This window comes from Anser brachyrhynchus (assembly GCF_964034855.1).
Source record: "Anser brachyrhynchus genome assembly, chromosome: 5".
In the NCBI taxonomy this organism is placed as follows: Eukaryota; Metazoa; Chordata; class Aves; order Anseriformes; family Anatidae; genus Anser; species Anser brachyrhynchus.
In genome coordinates this window covers 40,154,249-40,178,097 of record NC_137699.1, presented here as the reverse complement: position 1 = coordinate 40,178,097, position 23,849 = coordinate 40,154,249, and the positions used below count along the sequence as shown (strand labels likewise).

General features: G+C 38.1%; 1 protein-coding gene across 1 annotated transcript; it reads right to left on the bottom strand.

The window, feature by feature from the left end:
* Positions 1-960: 960 nt before the first annotated feature.
* Positions 961-22,973, bottom strand: BRMS1L (BRMS1 like transcriptional repressor). Its single transcript, XM_080594897.1, has 10 exons — positions 22,743-22,973; positions 16,337-16,427; positions 13,927-14,054; positions 11,617-11,696; positions 8,999-9,095; positions 8,534-8,617; positions 6,529-6,593; positions 5,130-5,169; positions 4,156-4,282; positions 961-2,519 (listed from the first exon to the last, which is right to left on the bottom strand). The coding sequence occupies exons 1-10, from the start codon at positions 22,876-22,878 to the stop codon at positions 2,396-2,398; spliced, it is 972 nt and encodes a 323-aa protein (XP_080451023.1). The 5' UTR covers positions 22,879-22,973; the 3' UTR covers positions 961-2,395.
* Between the last annotated feature and the right edge of the window lie 876 nt (positions 22,974-23,849).

The following is a 23,849-nucleotide window of genomic DNA, read 5'->3' as shown; positions in this document are numbered from 1 at the left end:
CTTTTGGTGCTCTACTGATTTTAATCCTATTTGTAGTTTAAAACAATGCTACTGAGGCTTGAAATGTTTTATTGTAGCAGTGCAAAAGATAGAAAAGATGAACAAGTTGACAATGTCTGTCCTTGAAAAGATTTTAGTCCTTTAGACCCCTTATACTTCATGACAGTGAGCAAACCATTACCTGTCAAAATATAACAAAGATATATAGATATATATAGCTATATATATATATAAAGATATATAGCACATATCAAATATGGTTTGCATAAGAATAGAACAATTATAAGTCATATTATAAAGAACAAAAACAATTATAAAAACCCTTCTCATTCCTTTCCTATCACATGCACAGAAGTGACCACGTGTAAGAAGGAAAGCCATAGCTCAGTTGCTAGGAATTGTAGTAATGGAATAGTGAGATTCCAGCTGTTTGATCACTAAGACATACTGCTATGCTTATTACCTGCCATGTTAATACAAATAACGTTTATTCTAAATAAAGAAACCACACTCACCATGTGTCAATCCAAGCTGCAACGTCTGTACAAAGCAAAGCAAAGCTCTGCGCCGCAAGAGATCAGATTAGAAACAGCTTTAGAAATAATCGATTGCAACTAGTGTGGTGCATAATACAGGGGAGAAAAGAGGAAAGAGGTGAACCACAGCCCCACTACACCCTAAATGCAAGTGGATTTAAGCTCTTTGGGAACCAAAACGTTTTTAACGGTGTTTAAATTTGATTTTATAAACAGTGCAGATTATTGCTTGCATAAAATATTACAGAAAAAAGTAAAACAAAAGATACACATCTATACATACTCTCAAATTTTGAGAGAAAATGCAAGTCAAAGGTCTTTAAAAAGATTTACACTTTCTGAAAACAACTTTTGATTTAGTATTTGTTACATGAGCAACGCCAACAAGACTAGAAAACCAAAAAGCAAAACAAAATACAAGATGTTCACTACCACCAATGATTTATTTATATACTAAGTTAAAAAATACGAATATTTTATTACAAAAAGATTATCAAACAACTGTATACATACAGTTCATATTGTTAAAAGCCAACGTCAATTGATACTTTATATACATTTGATTATTACTGTCATACACTTGTAGAAAACCATCACTCAGCAGAAACCGATTTGGCATTTGGAAAGTAGTTACTACCCTGCACTAAAAGAGACAACTAATATAGGAATAAACCATTTTTATGTTACAATAAAAATACTTATTTGCTGTGATCTTTTAAACCAAATGGATGCTTTCTTTCTCCAAGAAGAGTCATCATAAGTGGAGATTAAAGTGCATATAACCAACATATTAAAAATTCTTCAATGATCCCATCTAACATTCTAGATGTTCCAAGCACATCACAGTAACATTAAGGATTTAGGACCTTTCTCCATGGCTTAAACAATAAGATTCAAGGGAAATTCAGCTTTTAAAACTGCATTAAGTAATTCTGGTGTACGATAAGACAAAATAGGTTACAGAAATTTGGAAAATTGTGTTTGGTGAAAAAGTCAGTGTAAATTTGCCCACTTAAATGATTTCTGGAGAGATGTTTTCCTTTTGAAAAAAAATTCATAGTATTCCATAAAACATGGACCAAATAAGCAGAGCATGCAATAATATTTACATAATTGTCACAGCAGCCATCCTTTGTAGGCTGCATGTAACAGGTTGGAGCAACACTGTCTACTTTATGCATAAATTTTGCTGGTAATCTGGGGGAGAAGAAAAAAATCACCAATAATTTGTTTACTATAGACTAGGGTCCTAAGCTAGAAAAATGCTCCTGAAAAATTGTAACTCAAAATATTGGCTTTGTCTCATTATAAGCAAGATAGTAAACCTTACAAAATATAACGCAGTTAGAACTAGCAGAGCTGTTGAGGGCAGATTTTAATAAATCGATCCACTTTGGATAAAAGAATGCTTATGCATGTTACAATCTATTTAAAAGCAACAGCTGAACAGGCTAAATTTACATCCACAAGAGAAGCATGACAATGTTCACTGAAAACAAAGTGAGTTGCTGGTAACTGTGGTTATCATTTTTATCACACGAACTGGTCAACTATGGATTTATTTTTTTTAATTTCATTTTACAAATATGCCTATTAATGAGAAGTTCTGAGCCATTACATTTGAAGAGCGTACTTCATACCTTAGGCACTGGACCCAGTTTAGAGGTAAAACTGTCAACATGATTTAACGTCCTCAGGTTTCTGAAGGCCATCCATATGAAGTTTACATACAGCACTACAAATACACATCAGATACTGCTGTAAATTTATAAGGAATACAAAACACTATTAAATACAACTTTCATCCCATGGCACATCAAGCATGGCAATACCACTTGTTTCATTTCTGGTATCAATAGTCAGTTGTGGTTATGCTTTATTGAATATTTTCCTTTCTGTAGCTGAGAAATATATAGCTTGGACTTGCTTCCATCCGGTCTTTTGAACCAAACTTCATCATGGTTAATTGTTGTAATTATGGCACTATAGAAAACAAGGGAAGAAGGGTCAGGGAGAGAAAAAACACAAAAAATTTAGACATCTTAGAAGTAATTAAATAACCTCAAAACTGCAGCTGTATTTCTGTACTGTAAATGAAAGTACGCAGTAGGTGTAAACGCAAGCAGAATTCTTTAGTAACTGCACGTCTTCAATAAAGGTAGTTGATTTTCCAGCCAACTGTTTTCTTCTCCTGCTATAAGAAAACCCTCACAGTATCTACAAATATTTTAACTGTTTAAATGAATAGTCACCTATAGTAAACAATAGACTACCCATAGTAAAAAACAGATCTGCTGGAAAACATCCAGAAAAAGGTTAAACAGTCTGAAACTCAAGACAGACAGGAGGAAAAGAAAAAAAAGCCCAATTTATTGAATTTAATTGAATCATTCTTACATGAACTTTGCTTTTATGCTTTTTGTGGTAAACCTTAATACAAATACTGAAAAAAAAACATTTTTTTCCAAATAGAATTGATGACAAAAATGGCTCAAAAACAGAGAGCAAAACAGTTAGTGGAAGAAAGATCCATCGCATACTGAGTGTAACAAAACACCCTGTGGGAAACTGTCAGCATTAACAGTTGCTGAAATCTTGAAAAGCTGGGGAAATTCCGCTGTATGCTAACATCAGCTTTTGGCCACTGTCAGACACAGGGCACTAGGAAGATTTTTTTTGACAGAGTACAACTGTTATGCTGTGCAGAACAACTTCAGAATTCTTTAAATTTCAGAAATAACATATAATTTACTAAAACACCTTTGTTTCAGCTCTGAAAAAAAAAACACCTTTGTTTCAGCGCTGGAAAAAAAAAAAAATCTGCTCTCCCTCACCAGGGAATGAAAGAAACAGACAGTTTTACAGTAAACTACTGCTATATAAAGTCAAAGTCTCCCAATTCATGCTTATTTTCCTTGAGGAACAATATCTGTCTTACCTGGGTAGCAATGCTTATTTAATCAACACTCTGCTCTTAGACTGATTTATCCCATTCAGTGGAATTTAACATATACTTTTAACTATTTTTTAAAAATATACTTACACTACAGAATTGACAAATACAATCCATATAGAAAAAACACATTTAGATATCTTTAACAGTCGACCAAATTTGCACTGTCATATTTAGACTAGGGAGAAACTTAATTATGAGAAGGAACACTGTTTAAAAAAAAGTTCTATTTGGTTTATTTATGAGCAATCAATCAATCAACAGAAAAACAAAGCTTATCTTTAATAGTAGAAAATATTTTTCCATAATTAAGTATTTTTCAGCTGGCCAACAGACCAAATCCTCAAAGGAACAAAATCCCTGCTAAAAAAAAAATAAATGCCGCACACTGCAATCCCAGGTATTCAGAAATGAGCAAGAGCTGAAATCCTCTAGTGAGATACCACCCTGACAAAACATCACATTACCTTCAGTGAAATTCAACCTTTACTCCTCTCTCAGAAGCCAAGGGCTCAAACTTCTTTGATAATGCCTGCCTTCCAATGTGAACTAATAAATGTTAGTAAGCTGGCACTATCTGCAAACAAGCCTTATTCTTCAATGCCATCATGTTATCTTTTGCTTTAACAGGACTGCACAGAGCGGTATAAAATTAATGATCTTTACCTTGTAGGACATTCATCTTTCTTATCGATGCATATCGTTTGTCCACGTCCATACCACTCTCCATCGTAATAGAGCCTTCCTTCTTCAGATCTAGCACTATGTAGATGTTTCTCTAATTTGACAGGTGCTGAAATGACCAATAAGAAGGGATTTAATATCAACTGGCAGAAGTCAGCAAAATTTATAAACACACTTTCAGTAAGTTATTTACATACAACACACAGTTTTTCCATTGTCAAAAGTAGCCATTTTCTAAATAATTAACTCCAAATGGATGAAAATTAGAAGATAACTTTTTATTTCCAGTCAGATAAAAGTTACATTTCCATTTTCAGATAGAAGTTTTCTTCTCTCAGTGTATGAATTTTCACAAATGGAGTAATGCAATGTAGACAAGATTGCAAATGGAAGACTCTGAAACCTCTTCATCAATGCATTATCACAAAATGCACGTAAGTAATGCATCGCTGAAGAAACATACCACCTACTTGTTTTCTCTCCCATTTCCTCATGTACTTGATTTTACCTAGCTTTTACCTAGCTTTAATGTGCTTCTCACCTCAGGCCAAATTATCGTTTACCACTCCTTTATCAGACCTCTATTTTTTCCAGAGTTGTAGCTTGCAGTGAACTTGAGCTGCTTTTAGAAAGCTCCCCTAAGGTTTCTCAGTTTTCTGCTTCATGTTTTGTAAACATTGGCATAGCTTACCAATATTTATTGGTATAATCCACTTTTAGAAGTCTAATTTTTTTGGATAATTTTCTACAATTTACCATCAATAAAATCATTAGTAGTCAAGCTACAATTATCAGCACCTGAGAGCAGAGAAAGGCAAAAAGCCACATCTGCCAGTTACCTCACCCCATCCTCCACCAGTATACCATGGCTAAGATAAATATGACCTGCCTAGATGCAGTTTGCATCACTGCACACAGCAAGTTCTGTCTTGTGAAACCAGACAATGTTTACTTACGTTCCGGCTTTACTCTGTGTGGCCCCAGTGTAGCCATTGCCTTGAAACACACACACAGAAAAAAGTTCGTCAGCAAACAGTCTTTTTTCTTAACTGTCAGCTTTAATTGTGTTGTGCAGTGTAGCTCAAGATACTTGCTTTTGCATGCAAAAACACAATCAGAACAAATCTGAAAAGTGTGTTGAACAGTGACTCAGTAACTGAAACAGGATTTGGGACGGAGGGGAGAACCACTTTTTAAATTAATTTTTATTTTATATAACTCAAATTTTCTAAATTAAATCCTCAAAACTGCTGTTATGTAATTCTATCAAAAATGCAAAGTTACATTAATTCTGATTCTGAAAAAGAAAGTGTCATCTGAAGCAGTTACTCTTCAGATTCATAAGCTATACTCACAAGCTCACACAGTAGCAAAGTAGGTTTAAAAAACATAAAACTAAGGTTTTTTTTTTTTAAATGATTTCAATAAAAGGCAAAATCCCCATCAGATTCTAGCTTTAAATCATGTTACACTACAACAAAGAAACTGAGGGAAAGCTATTTTGTGTCTATGCCTCTGATGTGATAGGTAGAGAAAACACTCAGACGGGCTTTCACATAGGAACCACATTTTACTTCTTGTTTAGGAAATATTTACAAGTATAAAGCCGTATGGAAATAGACTCAATGCCGTCTCCCAGCAAGCTTTTGAATTCTCATAAAGTAGTCTCCTACTCCATAAGCTAGAAAGCACTGATTTTTGCTAGCTTACTATGGGATATCTTCCAACTGCAGATGCAAGGCAAAGATAGCATTTGGTTACAGCAAGTTGTATTAACAATATGGTAAAGATCCTATATGACACTCTGTACCCAGAAGTTGGATTTATTTTTTTCCAAATATATTAACTGGTCAAATAAATTTATCTTCCTGTAAACCCTGATCCTCTTATAATCTGGGAAAAAAATAGTTATACTTTATACCAAAAAAATGTTGAAAAGCTGAAGAAGTCTTCATAAAATAAACAATTTACTATCAGAAAACATACTATATGACATATATTCAAATTTTGTTATTTAAAACAAAATCCTACCAAACTATCCTATCATAGTCTACACAGTTGGGTAGAAATTCTGAGAAATCTCATCTCTTTCACAGAAATTGTGGTCTACACATTTTAGAGTTAAGCTCTTCCACTCCCTTATCAGATTCCTCTGCATGATTTAGGTAGAGTCGGAGAAAGTAGCAATAACATAGCTCGAACAGAAGCATTAGCTGACCAATGAAGAAATGAAAATCTGCTTTAAGTCTTGATTGTATTCAAAACACATTTACATATTTTTAAGAGGCAAAAGAAACAGTCAAGAACCCACACAAAACCCAAAGGAAGCTACTGGCATTCAACTTTTCATCTTACCTTCCTTATTGTCGTCCAGTCTTCAAGAATATCAAGGTCTTGTAACATATAAACTATATAAGGGCGTGGAAAAGTTAAGGAATACTCTTTTAAACAGTGATAATAAAAACACCTGGAAGATTGTAGAAAGATATTAACACCTGTTCTGACAAGCTCTCACATAAAAAATACATACGTGAAGTGAAAGCTCAGTAATAATAAATGCATCTTTGAATTGTGCAACCCGGAATCATAGAATAGCTTGAGTTGTAGGAGACGCTAAAAACCATGACTGAAATTGCTGGGCTTTTAGGTCTAAAACTATGTTAATGTTTTCTGTTTGGAATGTATCTTAAAATGGCAAGGTATTTCAAAATCCACAGAATCAGATGCTGTTTATCTTGACCTCCTAAAGACAACGATGACTGAGAACTAAAGGAATGCACTTTCACACCCTGGCACTGAAATTTCCAAAAGCAGTTAAAACTAAAGAAGGCATTTGTAATCTGTATTGATTAACAGCACTAGGCTTTTAAGCACTAGTTAAAAAACATCTCCACTAAATTGCATGTATGACACATTCTAATGTCAGTTGTTATTAGTACATGTCACTCATCTGGGACGTGTTCTGATAAATCAACCATCCTGATGCAGTGTGTCTCAATTAGGACAGGTACAGAAAAAGAAACAAATAATACAAATAATATAAATACAGAAACTAAATTTAAAAACATTTTAAAATAGAAAGTGACCATTCTGTCAAAGCCTTATTTCTTCATATATTATCCTCCCGGTTAGTCAGAAAACCATGTGAAAGTAACAGGATTCTTTTGCAGCACACCTTAGCAATAAAAATTGCGTTTATGCCACATAATGTCAGTATTTAGTAGACAATTTCTTTTACAGGCAGTCTCCATGATTCAGGCATCTTCTAAGCCATTACATCTCTATCCTGTAATGTGGGGTAGGGCCAGAAGGGAGATAGAACACTCAGTTTGCAAACACAATTCCTTCTTTCTCTTAAGAAGGATGATACTGTCTCCTAGGTCTTACACCCTAAGAAGTTTCAGCTGCACTGTATGCTCATCTACAGCTAAAAAGAAGTCATCAACACAAAATACTTAAATACTACACTGACTCTACAGGAATCCCAAGCACACAAAAAATTTTAAAAGTTAAAAATTCCAAGAACTGAGACAGTTAATCAAAGAAGGTTCTAAAGTCTATAGAATTGTTAAGGAGTAATAAATTGAGGTACAGATATCCCAATATGACAAGCAAAGTTATAAATCAGAAGTTACACCAGTCAAGTTATACCCTGTGAACATAACACCTAATTGTTTCTTCTTTCGCTTTGTAGCTAGCTGATCATCAGGCTGAATCCCCACTGCACTGAAGGTCAGCATTTTACCTCAATTTTCTTTTCACCAAATTAATCCTTTTAGTAAAATCAGAAGGTGGCTCCAGTTACAAGAAGTTATTACTTATTCATTCATGCCCAGAAGAGCTTTTAATCTCAGGGTAACCACCTTTCTATGTCTCTGCACAAGAAAAAAAGTCTCTTCCTAACTTGTAATAACTATCTACACCTTTCTGCTCTAAGCCTCTTCTCCCAAGTTCCTTGCTTTCCAGAAGAGCAGCTGGACTGAGCACACTTCAAGATACGTTCTTCATTATGTACAGGATATTCCTTAATATACAAGGTGCCTAATTCAGACCTCTGAAGTCCTTCCTTTCTAACCAGCCATATTGAAAAAATGATGGCAAATACTCACCAAATACCTGAAACGTGAGACAAATTACTTCTATTTTCTGAAGTTAGAAAAGTCAAATATGAAACTAGTAGTTAGAGATTCTTAATTTCAATTTCAACTACGTTTCTCTAATCTGAATTAGAATAATATCTGCCATTCCAAAATCAATTTTGAGAATGCATTCTCTCTTCAACTTCTTATCAATGACATATATAGTAAAAGTCCCTATGCGAAAGCTACCAGGAAGAACAGCAATTTCAGTAAAAGGATATCTGATACAACAACAGGTTTCTTTTTATCTGGACTAAATGGATCCTTTCTTTTCTTCCGGGACTGTAGCTCATCATTCCATAATTCTGAAAAGACATAATAAGAATATGTTATGAATCAGAAATGTGCACATCTGGCTTTTCTTACAGTAAAAAACACTGTCCAGAAATGAGAAATACGAAATTTTCTGGTGAGATGCTGTTTCTGAACAGAATGAAGATGTTGCATGATTATGCAGTCATAGATTAATATTCTCAAAACACACAAAAGATGCTGACAATTACTGGACTAAGTTTGATTAAACCTTAAATTTAAGTTTAAACCCACCTCCCAAAGCCTACACTGTAGTTCTGAACAGCATTCTACCGGATAACCTGAAATTCACCAGAAATATTACGAGTACTGTCAACCAACTAATCAGCAGCTACAACATTAAAACAAACCAAACACTTTTAATTTCCATTCACCTGAGGTAATATCAATGCTATGCCTGTCTTCTTCAAGTCTTCTAATCTTCTCTTCTAATTCACTTTGTACAGTATCATACAACAGAAGCTTTTCACTCTAAAATCAAAAGAAATTAGGCATTTATACATGACTAAGTTCTATCACCTAAACATACATAAGAACTATTTAAAGGCTCAGTGGAAGGAAAGAACTGATTTGAGATAAAAAAAATTCAGAAGCAGTAAAGCATACAACGTATCCCCATATCCATTTCCTTACCACAAGATCCTGGTTTCTCAGAGACAGCACATCCATTGGCATAAGCACAAATACAGTTATCAAATATCAGAACCAAGAATAACTAAGTATATAAAGCACACAGCTAGATCTCCAGAATAGCTACTTGTATTTTGACACAAATACAGTATTTTCCTTTTGGGTAGCAAAGATTTATTCGCGATGAGTAACTGTAAAGTCTTAAGCTCTTCTCCAATTTTCTTTAAAGATCAAAAAAGCTAATGTTTTCATGGAAAGTCCTTTATTAACCCACCTCCAATATTAACAAGACTGTAGTCAATGATAGAGAAGTATCATCTACTATTACAGTATTTATAATTGCCTATTTTCAGAGAACTGAAAAATACCTACTCACAACAAAAATAACTTCTTATGCACACAAACTAATGGTCTAGAAAGTTGTGAAAGCAAAACTGTGTACCTTAAAGCTAAGAGAAACACTTTAAAACTGCTTTAGAAAAGTATGCTAGTTCGTTCTTTCAAAATATAATTTCTGACCCAAATAGATTAACACAAACCTTTAACCTTTGTATATAAAAAGTGCTAAAAACACACCTAAGATAAATGGAAACACTTTGGTGTGAACTTTCTACAGAATTTTGTAGTCTACCCTCTCTTCCATCTCTAAGCCTTTGACAATGAGAAAATCAACTTTGTAGTACAACTGCTCTCAATTATAATTCACCATATAGGACTGATGCCAAAGTTACACAGTACCTATACAGATGAGTTACCCTTTTAAAGGCAGCTTCTGAACACACTAAGCACACTAAAACAGTAACTTCAATTTAAGTTAAGTTCCAAGCTTCAAGACAATAAATGTACTGCATAAATCTGCACACTTCCTGAAAACACAAGTAGGAAATGCAGCCAACTATTACATTTTAAAGTTCATTTTCGCTGAGCAGCATCTCTAACAACTCTGGAAAACAGAGACTTGGACTTACAGAAAAAAAAAAAAAAAAGGCAGCTTAAGCAGCACAAGTATGTAACTATTAGGTACCACATTGCAACCAGAAGTTGCGGTCCCTAGAGCCACGTCAGTGTATGTCTGCACCTCATCTGCTCCTGCCCACAGTACAGCACACCAACAGAAACTTACCTTAACCAGTGTTCAAGGTAGTATGCAGGTGTGAAGCAAAAGAGTTATAAAGAAAACAAGGACTCCTATTGCAATAGATGGCTGTCATGCTTAACATTCCCTTCAAGTCACAATGTACTTACACTCCAGAGACCTCCTTTCGTATATTTTTCAACCCCTTGTTACTAAAAATAAAAATATTCCCCACTGGAATTGAAAAGACAAAAGCTTTCTTATGTATACCTGAAAGGTCAGATGAGCGTTATTTGTTCTGAGACCGTTTTAAAATTAAATTGTGTTTGTGTTTAGACACCTGTTTTGCTGCAAGCACTTGGTGACAAATAAGGTGTGAAAAGCCGTTACAGGCAACAGAAGCTGAATGGCTGTGCTCTAGTGTAACAGTGATTTTACAAGCAGTTCTACTGACTTTGAAGAGCTTTCTCCCTGAGAGACCCTTACTGGATGGTGCACTTTTGAATTCTGAAGGTTTCACAGGAGAAGCACAGCAGCAAAACAAGCAAGAAGAACCACCTGAAAGAGGAATAATATATAGCCAAAGCAAATCATTCAGTTGTGGATGGAAAACCCTGCCAGTCTTACAGCATTCTGTCCAGCCTCAGGAGAACTCACAGGAATGAAGAAAGTCAGTAATGAGTAGTCCTACATTATACCTTGAAGTAAACAAGAAAACAAGCAAAGAAGAAAACACTGTAATGGGGGGCTGAGGAGGACTATGATGCAAACCTCAGGATCTAAGCAGCTAGGCTAGAGGATCAGACATGCATGTACTTGAGTATTTGTACAACAGTATGCAGTATTTAGATACTTAAATACAAGTGTTTATGCTCAAGGAGAGAAACGTATTTTTCCCGTAACTGCTTTTGAAATGACAACTCTTTCCACCAGCAGACCAAGATACTTTAAAAAGACTTAATAAGACTATTATTATTACAAAAGTGTAGTGTACCTTTTCTTAAAATTATGGTAGATAATTTAGCTACTGTTCTTAGCAATCATTTCATAAAAAAGGCTAAAAAAAATCTAATAAGAACTTGCTAATGAAAAATAAGATAACTTATTTTATATTTAAATCTAACCTAATATAAAGACAATTTTGATATGCTTTGAACAAACTTTAACGTGGGCTTAAATATCACAAAACAAATGCATTAAAATAACTGCAATAATAAAAGTACGCACTGAACATGACACAGTAAAGACAAATGAAATTAGCTATCAATATAGAATAGCTAGCCCAACCTCACAGTGCTGTCGAGAGGCTTGAATTTCACATTCATATTTGTTCTTCACAGATTCCAGACAAAGCTCTCTATAGATACCTGTAATCAAGCAAATTACAACAATATTAATTTTTTTTAGGTGACATCTGATTTCAAAGTTCTCTTTTAGGACTTCCTGCACATCCCAAAATAGGTACAAAAGGGAAAATATAGATATATTACTTTAGGCAATTACAGTGGCTAGCTCCTTTACAAAGTAAAAATAAGTACAAGTAATCTCTTAAATCTAAAGATCTGATGAAAAATAAATGCTATTTTCACTTTTTCCCTTATCAGTCAACAGATCATGCTAACCTTACAAAACAGGTCTATTTCATATTTCTGATCAAATTATCCTGGATATCCTTACTTTTCAAATACGGAAAGTACTTGATGGCCTCTTCTATTCTGAAATTAGTATTTTAAATAACAAGGGGAGGGGTGTTAAGCAGCTAGAAAACAGATTTTACAAATTAATATTTGGAATGAGGCTTGCTTTGCACAGCACAACACTAATAAATCACATCAATTAACAAGACTGTTCCATTCTTAGAACCAGCCTTCTTGCAATACAAGGAGCACTGCTTCTGAGCATTAGGACTATTTCTTACACCTACCAATTTATAATCATTGTTTAATTGCCTGAAATCAGCAGTGTGGGTATAAATGTTCCTAGAAGAAACAGAGATGTTTCATTGCCTTGCTGAAATAGTCAAGACTCATGTTTTGTGTGAAGTGCTCACTGCCTTAGAGAGCAGAGGAAAACAAGTTTCTTTTCTATTACATCCGTAGTTTTTGTTTTTTTCCCCCCCTTCCTCCCCTCCCTAAGGAACAAGTGGGTCCTTTGGACCTGCTGGAGCTCAAGTCCTGCTACTACCCACTTCTGTCAAGGCTGTGAAACAGCAAGGGCAAATAGACCCATTCTGCAGTTTCTGGTGTCCTATGGAACAACTCTGTGAATCTCATTAAGTAGAGGACAAAAGGAAAAAAAATACATCTGATTTCTAGTCTCAACTTCAAGGAAACGCGTAGTCTTCTCCCTGGGCTCTTTTTACATTGGAACATGCATCTTCAGTGCTGCTGAAGACTCGAATCAGGAAAATCTTTAATATTCTCCCTATCCACACCCACCTACATGAAAGCACTGACAGAAAGTCACATTTAAAACTGAAAACCAACAGCTTGGGTTAAGGTTGTTTTCATGTCAAACTTTTGGGGAAGTTCATCTGGGAATCTACCATTAAACACAAGAGGACTGCTTAGGATTAGTCAAGTAAAGTTGCGGTAAAGATCTTAAAACCCAGGAATTCCAGGTCATCATCTGAGGGAAAGCATTACGGAGATGACCAGGAGGGAGAGAAATGCAATAGACCAAAAGATTCCAATTTCATTTCACAGTCTGCCGTCAAAAGTACCAATGAAAACATACTATGTGCTACTAGTATTATAAAAAACATAGCAGGCTTGTCATTTTCCAGTTGGCTGACGTACTGCTTCCGCTGAATTTTTTTAGAAAAGACATTGGCATAACTTCTCACAGCTGTCTGCCTTTTGTCTCTGACTGCCTGTTTCAGGTAACCCCTGGACAGCTGAATCACTCTTTTAGGAAGCTACAGAATGAAAAGACTTTACCATAAGGAAGACAAAGTTGTAGATGTCCCTTAATAGCGCTATTCCATATGACTATACGGTTGTATCCTAGAAGAAGATAAGACTTCTTGCCTGCTTCTTCTATGAGCATAAAAGCCCACCTAAACATTCACTAAAATGCAGTTTACATAAAAGCTGTTAAGGACAAGGATTTTCTTCCTTCCCCAGACTGGAACAAGAGGAGGGGAGCAAAGGACTGAAGAGACATAGACCAGAGGAGCAGAAAAAACACGATGTTCTAAGATGACAAGAATGAACTGGATGGCATCTACATACTTCTTCATTTCAACAATAACCCATGTGAGCAGATTTGATCCCAAATCTTCTGACTAATAAAAATGATTACTGTTTCTAATTCAATAATTTTATGCTCACTACACAAAGACAGCCAGACATTAAATGAAACCTAAATGAGCCATATTTTTAATGTAATGTTATCAGGCAATTTGTGGAAAGAAGCAAGCAACCTATTCATTTTGACTTGAAAACTATTTTAAGTTTAAAACCATGCCTTGGTGTTTCTAGCTTTAAAACACACTGCTTTAACAATTCTAAAGTTAAAAAAAAAAAAAAAGATTTCCTTTAAAATTCATAGCAACATTATACTGTTGAAACAGAAATATTTACTTTTTATGCCTACCTGCCACCTTGGTTCGGATTTGCATATTTTCTTGCAATGCTGCCAATGGTTCTAAATATTCAGGTGCTTTTCCAGCTATGACCTCTTGTAGTTTTGCATCCACTTGACTTAATCTTTCTTTGTAAAGTCTTAAAAAAAATGAACATTAAAAAAATTAAAGCAAACAAATTAGAAGAAATATTTTTTAAAGACCTAATCTGCCTCTCTTTGTTAACATTATGGCACACCCACTGAAGCAAATTTAAGATTTGTTACCATTTGAATTTTCCATGCTTGTGTCATGGAAGGGAGGGAAGGAGAGACATTTTGTGGACAGAAAATCCCATCCACTTTGTTGTTCACACATCTGCTCTCATCCTACCACAAACCAAGGCAAAAGATAGGTAGGCTCTTATTGAAGCAACCCTCATTCCATCCCCTGTGAAAATCCACGTATCAAATACCATCAAAACGTCATGGGATAGCGTGTAACTGCCATCTTCCATTCCCACCAAAAGGAAATATTACGGTATTTTTATTTTACCTGATGTAGTATCAATTACAAGCCTTTCAATCACAACAAAACTCCACTCTTCATAACTAGTTAATTAAATATAATGTTAAAAGATAAAATCATCAACATAAACAGCTCATCCTGTTCTCATGTTTTTACTTTGCACTCCACAATCAAAAGTGGCAACACTGAGGCAAGCACATACAAACTTCCATGTATGTGCTGAGAACACATCAAACATTACCTTTTAATGCAGTCTCCTCTTCAGGACAGCAATGCTACCTTTTTACTTGTTTAGAGTGTATTGCTTAAGTAATGAATTAAACAGAAGAAAGTTCACACATACCAAAAAATCAAGACCTGCTTGAGAACTACTGGCTGTTCACTTGAAGCAACACCAGCCTGATTTTCATTTTATCTTGATGACAACTCAAATAGTTCAAGCATATGTACCTAACACAGCTATAGTTAAATAGTGATCACTCCCACTTATCTGCAAACTGATAATAGACTCAATCTGACCTGCAGCCAAATGACATAGCCTGCAGCTGATTAAAGACCAATTTGGTGTTCTCAGTCCTTGATGAGCATGCTATGCACGCAGTCAATAACATCTAGCTACAGCAGAATAATCTAACAACAACATAAGCAGAGGTACATAGCGCACATGACTGGCTGCATCACTAACATCAGATTACACAGCACCAACTTCCAGCTAAATCAGGCCTGGGTGCTGCAAGCACTTGGTATCACATAGCAGTTGATGAACTAAAACTGCTTACCCAGTAATTTCAAACAGTGATTTGCCTAAAATGGGTAACTGCTGTCAACAAGTGTAAACCCCACTTATAGGATCCAAATTTAGTTTCCCTATAAAACAATCACTTCTTCATCTCTGCTGCTGGTTGAGGAACACCCTGTTATTCAAGCATCTTTTTCTTCTTTCCCTATTTTATAAAGTTTGCTATTATTTATCTTAGATCTCCAGTAGAAAGAGCTATCACACAATATGAACGCTCATCTGGAATGCAATGACAACTGATTCATTTTCAATTAGAATATGTATGCCCAAGAATAGACAAGGTTTCCTGAATGTTTCTTTTGCAGGTACCTGGTTAAGTTAATTGCCGAATTCCCATCAATTTAAACTGGAACAGATACATCTAGCCTACCTGGGCACATCTGAAAATAAGTTTTATATACATACAGAAGACTGGGTCTAACTCAAACGAGATTCTCTTCTGAATAACTGTGACTATTCAGTTCTTCTTTTCTACTTACTAGGTCTTTACTCTGAGTGATGCAGATATTATGGCAAACTACTGACAAAGAGCTAACAAAGGTTTCATTTCCAGTATTGGTTTCTGGTTTGCAGTAGCCACAGGAAATTTTCATTAGTACTGGCTATAAAAACTGCTTTTATACCTTGCAAAAAAAAAAACTCATTTCTAGTGTAGCAAAGACAGTGCTTGGATCTGTTTATGCAAGTCACATTTATATAAAAGGAGGACAAGGATCTTGATACATACCTCCACAGGTCACAATTCCTTGGTTTTGCTAAGCATCTAGATGCAATAGACCCATGTCAGCCCTATGTAGCAACACTTCAGAAGCATTCTTACAACAAAGCAGAAATAAAATATTTATATACACACACAGAGTAAATACTCTCTCTCTCTCTCTCTCTATATATATATATGTATATATAAAATATATGAAAACAAATATATTCTCTCATATAAGAGCCTGCAGAAAATAATTTGGAGCAACTGTCTGCAAATCATTTCAGAACTTCCAATCCTTATTCTTCTCCTAAAGTAGTATCCGCTTATCTGAAAAGCGAGGAACACCAGCTGCACACAGTATTCTCATGGAACAAACCCTCAAACGAGGCACTTAAAATATTAAAATACTTACTGATCTTTGAGGTCTGTAAACTGCTTTTCAAGATTGGACATTTCATCTAAACACTCCATTCTTCTTCTTTCACAGTCCTCATCATCCATTTCTAAGAATAAGAAAAGGTAACACATTGTAAACAACATAAACAAATAAACTGGATTTTTTTTCTAGCAAATTTTCAACACATCTGAATTTTAGCCAAAAACAGATCAACCTCTATTATCTTACAGCAGGTTATAAGAAATCATTTGTCACATGAACTGCGAGGTTAAGAAACTTGGGTCTAAGTCTGAAAGAAACCCCATAAAGTGCACTTTTTCTTCCTCAAAGCAAGATTACATCATTGTAAGTCTTCAAGAGGCTAAATTTTGTAACTGATAATGCGAAGTACGCCTGAAGAAAGTAAGAAACAGAACAATTAAACATTTTATAGCACGTCAGATGAAAGGCAGCATTACCCATGAAGATTTATTTGCCATAACTGAAAATTCAAGTGCATCCTTGTGTTAGTATGAGCAAAAGCAATCCGCAGAAAGCAAGCACAGTCCAAATATTACATTTGTCATACATAATTCAAAGTTTAGTTTTAATAATATCAGTTAAAAAGAAAAATGTAACACTTGGTTTTGAAAACAGGTTTCATCCTTTACAATTGGGACAGTTGTTTGAGTCTCAGTTACTCATGTAGAAATATCTGCAGCTCGTCATAAAGACCACTTAAAAACACTGTATTTGTAATGAAACAGGTCTTAACAGCAAAACCTGCAAAATCCAGAATTTTGAAGAAATTTGATTTCATATGCTTTTATGGAACAAGAGTTATTAACATTAAATTCTTTCCAGAGCTTCTGAAGTGCTTTGAAAAGTTGAACTAAAAGTTTTAGTTTAGTTTCCTTTTGTTGAAAAAAGCATTATCTACCTTTTTCCTTGCTTTTGTGATGAATTAAATAAACTAAAAGTTGGGAAGGCTTTCCTCAAAACAGCATTTCTTGCTTCATTTCCCTGTACACAGGATCTCACCCTCTGCTCTTTTAGATTTACCAAAGCACAACTCAAGAGGATAAAAGGTACGGTATCTCAAAAGATGTATGTAACAAGTAGAAAAGCACATAATGGAAAACTGCTGAATTTTAGTGACATGCAACCTTCTGCTGTACTTCAGCAAATATAAGGTAGAAAAAGGCAAGTTCAAAACCCTATTTCTGTCAAAGAGACGCGTTTCCAAGGCATTAATGAAACCGGTGCTTCATTAACCACAATTCTCCATAATAAAAAATTAAGTATCTAGGCTCGAAGCTACGAAATTCTTCACTCCTTCCTGCCCTTCCTCCATCAGCCCTGCCCATCTGAGCGTTTTAAAAAGAAGAGTGAAAAAAAGGCTCTGCTAAGCCACATTCGGAAGACAGAGATATGCTGAAGCAGCTTTACAGCAGCAGCATCTCAAGGAAATTGCTCCTGTACAAGTGACTGATGATGAACAATCACAGGAAGAATGGAGAGCCACACCATCAGGAGCTGGGGCTGGACTGGTGCAAGCAGGCCCCAGTGTGAGAGCTGTCCTGAGGGGGCCATGCCCAGCTGAGGAGTTAAGAAAACTCCCAGTTGCTGATGGAGAGGCAAAGCAGGATGCTCTGCATCCGTTCTTCTAGACCACAAACAACTTCAAAAGCCTTTGCTTCTTCCTCACCCACGTCTTTACAGCAGACACCTTCAATTGCTTTATGCTGTCTCCTATACCAGCTTTAAAAAAAAAAAAGTCAGCGTTCCTCCTGATTGTTTTGCAAAAGAGCATGGCAAATTGCAAAGGTGATGGGATGAAAGGAGTACCTTCGGGCGTGCACATCACCTCCCTGACTCAGAGGAGCCAGTAGCTCGGATCTTCCACTTAAACCTCTTGAAGTACGAAGTTAAGTCCACGTACCTTTATACTGAAACCATCACAAGCTTTTCAGACTGAACACCACACTAGCCCTCTCTGCCTGGATGTGAAAACCAACAGGCAATGGAGCAGTACACGAGTCCAAATCAAAGCCTTATTGCAGTTCCTCACACTATAGTGAGTATGAGCAATAGAAGGCAGCCTTTACAAAGTTATAAAACGTGGGATAGCCTGAAGAGAGAAAATCTGAAGTCAGAACTTCAAAAATTGCTTGGCATGTTGAGAAGGGTGTGAGAAGAGAATATGAGGCTGCTAAAAGACACTTTCATTTTAAAGTATTAGTCTCATAAATAAGGCAGATCCCAGAACTCAGAATAAGATCGAAAGTCAGATTAAAGAACAAAGTTTTAGTTGGCTGTCCAATGCAACGCTTGAGCCAAAATTGACTGAGCAACTTTCATCTTGGCCAGATTTAAGGAATGTGCCAGTCACATTACTTGAAGTCTTGTCTGAAGCATTTGTGTGCTATAAAAATAAGTTTGCATTAAAAATTGAAGGAACCTCCCCATGAATCCAGGCAGGAACAAGCCCTGGGATCCAGATGGCTTTCCCACTTGCTTCTCAAGCTCACATACACGTTTCAGACATTTCCAGGTATGGTTTTGTTTCTAAGTGTGTTTTGTAAATAATTCATTCAGAAGTTTTCCTTAAATTAACATGGATTTCATTGCTTGGGCATGCTTAAGGACTGCAAATAAAAAAATAATAATATTAGAACTGTGGCCCTTTCTGAGGATCAATGCAGATTGAAAGCGACTGCATCTTACATTTTTATCTTCTGCTGCAAGAAAACAAGCATGCATTGGGATGTGAGGGCACAGCTGATACTCCTGTAGATGTTGAAATAAAACACAGCTCTCTCCAGTCTCCCCTCAGCTAGGTCCACACTCAAAGATGTTTGACTTCCTGCCTAGAAGGCTATGTTCTACCTATAATACTGAATGGCAACTGACACGCTAAGTCACTCTTCTGCTGTTTCACCTTTATTCTGCCAATTAACCTTTTTCAGATTTTCAGAGTCTTGAAATACCTTCATTTTCCCAATTATGGAACTCTTCCCCACAGCATTAAACAATGTACAGATCAGGAAATATTTAGTATTAAAAAAGTAATTTTTGAGATTAAACCTCATGGCTTTTCTGTTGAAAATTTGTATTGCTAGAGACGGAATATTTCTCATTTTATATTAAAGTACTTGCTAACAGGCCAAAACTGTCTCAACGCTTCAAATTTCCCATAAAGTTCTGTATTGCAGAAAGCATTTGGGGCATTTTTAACACCATTGAAATCGCAGTCATTTGTTTCCTACTGCATTTGAGTAGTCCAACTCCCTAACTAGCACAGCTCAGTTTTAAGACACACAAAAAAAAGTACTTAAAATGTAACAGCACCTAAAATAGTCCTTTTTAATAAGCTATGGCCTATATAAAGTGCTCTACAAAAATGTTCAAATTCTCATCTGGGATGGCAAGCATAACTTGTGGCTTTTTTATTCATCCCTGATACGCTATTGTATACCCTGGTCAATAATTGAAAAAAACTAAATATGTATCATCAAAAGGAAAAGGATAGAAACAGTGCCAGCTCTCAAGAGCATGTTATGCTGTTCCTAACCACATCTTCCGTATTCTCAGTCAAATACTGGGGGGGGGGGGGGGGCAAGAAAAAACCACCAAATGCAAGTAAAGCATAGAACAAATTTAATGAAAAAAAATCTCTTCCTTCTAAATCTTTCTTTTTTCCCCTACTAATTTTAATTAAGACTTATTTCTTGCAGTGCTAATCATCTTGTATCTGTAGAAGCAATACGATTCCATGGAGTACATTCATATTTGTCAAGACCCCAAGACAAGCATGCAATTTCCTGTAATCATCACTTTCTAAGTGCTCCCTTAAAAGCATTTCTCTGCGGAATGCTACAGAAATTATCTGGAGGGTTTCTGGTATTGTTGTAAAGAAACACTCTCACACTACATTTACTTAAAACATAGCTCCTCCTTCTTCCTCCCAATCCCAAAAGAAACCAAGACCAGGAAAAGATAACAGAATGATTTGCCCTCGACAGAAATAAAATTAAATTAAACAAAAAATAAAAAAATAAAGAAATCGACCAAAGCGTCTTTGTGGACGTGTAAACACCAAAGTTTGGTTTTAAAGTGTCAGCTGGTTAAAACTTCATATAGTAGTACAAGTAGGTTTTGAAAGAGAGCAAACTTTTTGAAGAGAACAAAAAAAGTCAGTGGCTGGAACTAACAGAGCCATTTTTCCTTTCTCCAGAGCCAGGGAGCTGGAGGAGAGAAAGAGATAACTTTACATCTGTCATACCAAGCTCCTTTCTCACATAGAAAATGAGATATATATATTTTTTTTAGACATACTGATCGGCTAGAATAATAGATGAAGAAAAGGCACCCCTAGACAGCATCTAATTGTAATCTACATAAACTACATAATCTGTTGTAACACAAACTCGAAGACCCTAGACTTCCCGTGGGCTAAGTAAGTTGGGGTAATTGTTGCAGTGCTGCTCCTGGACCTCAACAAAGAGCCCTTCACAACCCTGTCTCTCACCCCCATAATGCCCAATAAACTTGTGTATTCCTCCTCTACACTATTTTGTTTTCCTCTGAAAGATTTAACAAACTTCATTCAGCTGTGTATGTTAGAACTTTTTTGAAAAATAGTCACGTTTAGGTGGGAATAGTCATGTCTGTGTATTTTCCAAAATACAGAATTCACTTTCTAGTCCATGTACAATAGCGATAATGAAAGAATTGAAACACACCTTCCTAAGTCGCATCTAAAAGGAGCGGAGCACGCTGCTGTGCAAACAGGGACAAACTAGACATGCTTTTCCAACTTAAAACTTGATTACCTCCAGCTGCTTGTCCTTGTATCCGCACTCAAGTTTGCCTTTCGTTGAGCATAATCACCAGCACATAGGGATGCTGCCCAGCTTAGTTTTCATCAAACCGACCCGTGACAATTAAAGTACAGTTTTCTGGCCCTGTTTTTCAATTCAATCACTTAATGTGATTAAGGAAAGACCAATCAGTCTTCCTCAGCAGCAGATCTGTAGCTGGATCAATACACTCTCGACCCATAACTGGAGCCCAACTGTTTATAAAAGTTGTGTGCACGTTCATGTGTCAGTACAGGAGAGCTTTGAAGAGAGTCTGATGACTGTGTGAGCTTACCACCCACGGGGTCAGTTTGCAGCCATTTTGGAGAACACAAACCAAATTATTTTCTTATCAAGTTAAACCCAAAGCTTCATTTCAGGTTCTTGTCAAACGTACTCAGATGTCTACAGAGAACACAAGGGTTTGAAACAATGACTTGCTCTTCAAGCAGCTTCCAACCAAATGTGTTCAGCTGGGGATACATTACGTGAAACAAATCCCTACCTACTTTGGAGATGTATGGGCCTCAGTACCATCTACTCTGGACTACCCATCTCTATTCCTGCTTTGCCAAATCAGTTGTTAATGTAGGCACAAATAAAATCACTGTGTTTATGATCATTTTGCTGGCAGTGTAGTGGCATCCAGCAGTTCTATCCAAGCAGGCAGCCACGGATCAGCAGGCTAGAGCTGTAAAATGGGGTTCTGTCAGTGATATTTGACATCTCAGAGGCACAGGGAAATAAGGGAGAAGGGAGGGGGAAAAAAAGACACACGGGAAGCTCTATATAAACTCTGGGCAGATTACCTGGACTTGGGGATTAGCCAAGGCCTCTACTGGGGGATCACCTCTGCTCCAGTGAGTATTAACTCAGATCAAGGGCACGACTGCTGTCTCCCAGCACAGCAGCCACACTTTCCCAGCACCAGCAGAGCCTTCACTCTACTTCTGCGGAGCCAGTGTGGCCGACCCTGTCCCTACCGTGCCTCTGCGGCCTCCAGCAGCTCAGCAGCCTATGCACAGCCCAGACGGGAGCAAGTGCCACAGGTCAGCATGGCACAGCCAGGGCAGGGCTTTCCCTGAAACGAAGGGAGCGTGAACATAAAGATATACCGGGACATAACACCCAAGACCTTCTAACACCAAATAGTGACGAATTAGCCCGCGGGTTAGTAGTACACTGAGGGCTCCAACGCGCTCAGGTGGCTCAGTTACAGCAGCAGTGCCACTTCCCAGCTGCCTGACCTGCCCAGCTCACAGCGCCCTACCCCTCACGGGCCAGTGCTTGGGAGCGGTGCCGGGGCAGCAGCACCCTCGGAACGCCGCCAGGCTCCCGGCAGGTGGCAACTTCCCCCCGTGGGAGCCCCCAGGGGAGCCCCCAGGGGAGCACGGCGACCCCCGCTGCTGCCCGGAGCCGGCCCCCCCTCGCCGGCCCGGGGCGGGGCGGAAAGGCCGCGGGGCGGGGTCCCGGCGGGGCGGGCACCGGCGGCGCTGTGGGGGCCGGGGGGAGGCGGGAGGCCGCTGCCCGGCCCCGGGGCGAGGGGCGCGGGGGGGGGGGGGGTGAGGCGGTGCCGGTACCTGAGCTGTCGCCCTCCTCGGACACGGAGGAGCTCTCGGTCTCCTCCTCCTCCGAGCTGCTCCCCTCGTTCTCCCCGTAGTCCACCTCCATCTCATCGTGGTTGTTCTCCTTCTTCTCCCGGGAGTGGACCGGCATCGCGCCGCCAACGCCGGGCCCCGGCCCCCGGCACGGCCCCTTCCCGCCGCCGCCGCTGCCGCCGCCGGCCCCGCCCCGCCGCCGCAGCCTACCCCGCCCGGCGCCCGCCGCGCCCCCTCATTGGCTGAGCCCTGCCAGCGGCCGGGCCAGCAGGTTCGGTGAGCCCGCGCGCGGGGCGTGCTGGGAGTTGTGGTCCCCCGGGAGCGGCGCGGCGGGGGCGGGACTCCGGGACGGGGCCTCCGCGCCGCTGCCTCCCCTCCCGGCCCCTGCCCCGGGGCCGTTGCAGCTTCCTCACGGGGCGAGGCGGTGTCAGAGCCTCTCTGCTGGGTGTCAGCTCGTTTACCCACTGCCTTTAGTAATGCTGTGCTGTGTGAGCTGCCCACTTGGCGAGGGAGCTGCTCAGCCTCACCTCACAGCACACGTCGACAGCCCCAAATCCCTGGTGGGTCATAGCCCACAGGCAAGCGGGGGCAGTTTTGTTGTGGCCACGGGCAGCTGGCCCAGCTTAGCTTTGTTACGGGTCTGGTTATTTAAAATAAAAGGGGAGCAACAAGTGATGGTGTCCTCGCGTTCTCCTTGTTTAAAAGCAGCTTTCAGGAGCCCCAAATGTGACCAAGTGCTGGTTCGTAAAGTTCAAAAACTTAAAGGATGTTACCAAAGGGATTGTAAGCTGGTGTTCTTTCAAGCTAATGTGGCGAAAGTGCTTCAGTAGTGGTGTCAGATATTCAGAGAGCTGGAAGGAATTAGGAAAAGGCCTGAAGTGAGCTGGAAATGTCCCCGAAGAAAATGGATGAATTCCACAAACAGGGGTCCACAGGGATCTGCCAAAAAGAGAAACCAGAGGAAAAAAAGAAAAAAGGAAAAAAAAAAAGTTTAAGATTTGCAAATTCAAGGTTTGCATTTTGGACTAGTAAAATAAAGCTAGAAGTCTAAAGATATGGACAAAAATAAATAAATACTAAAACCAGCAG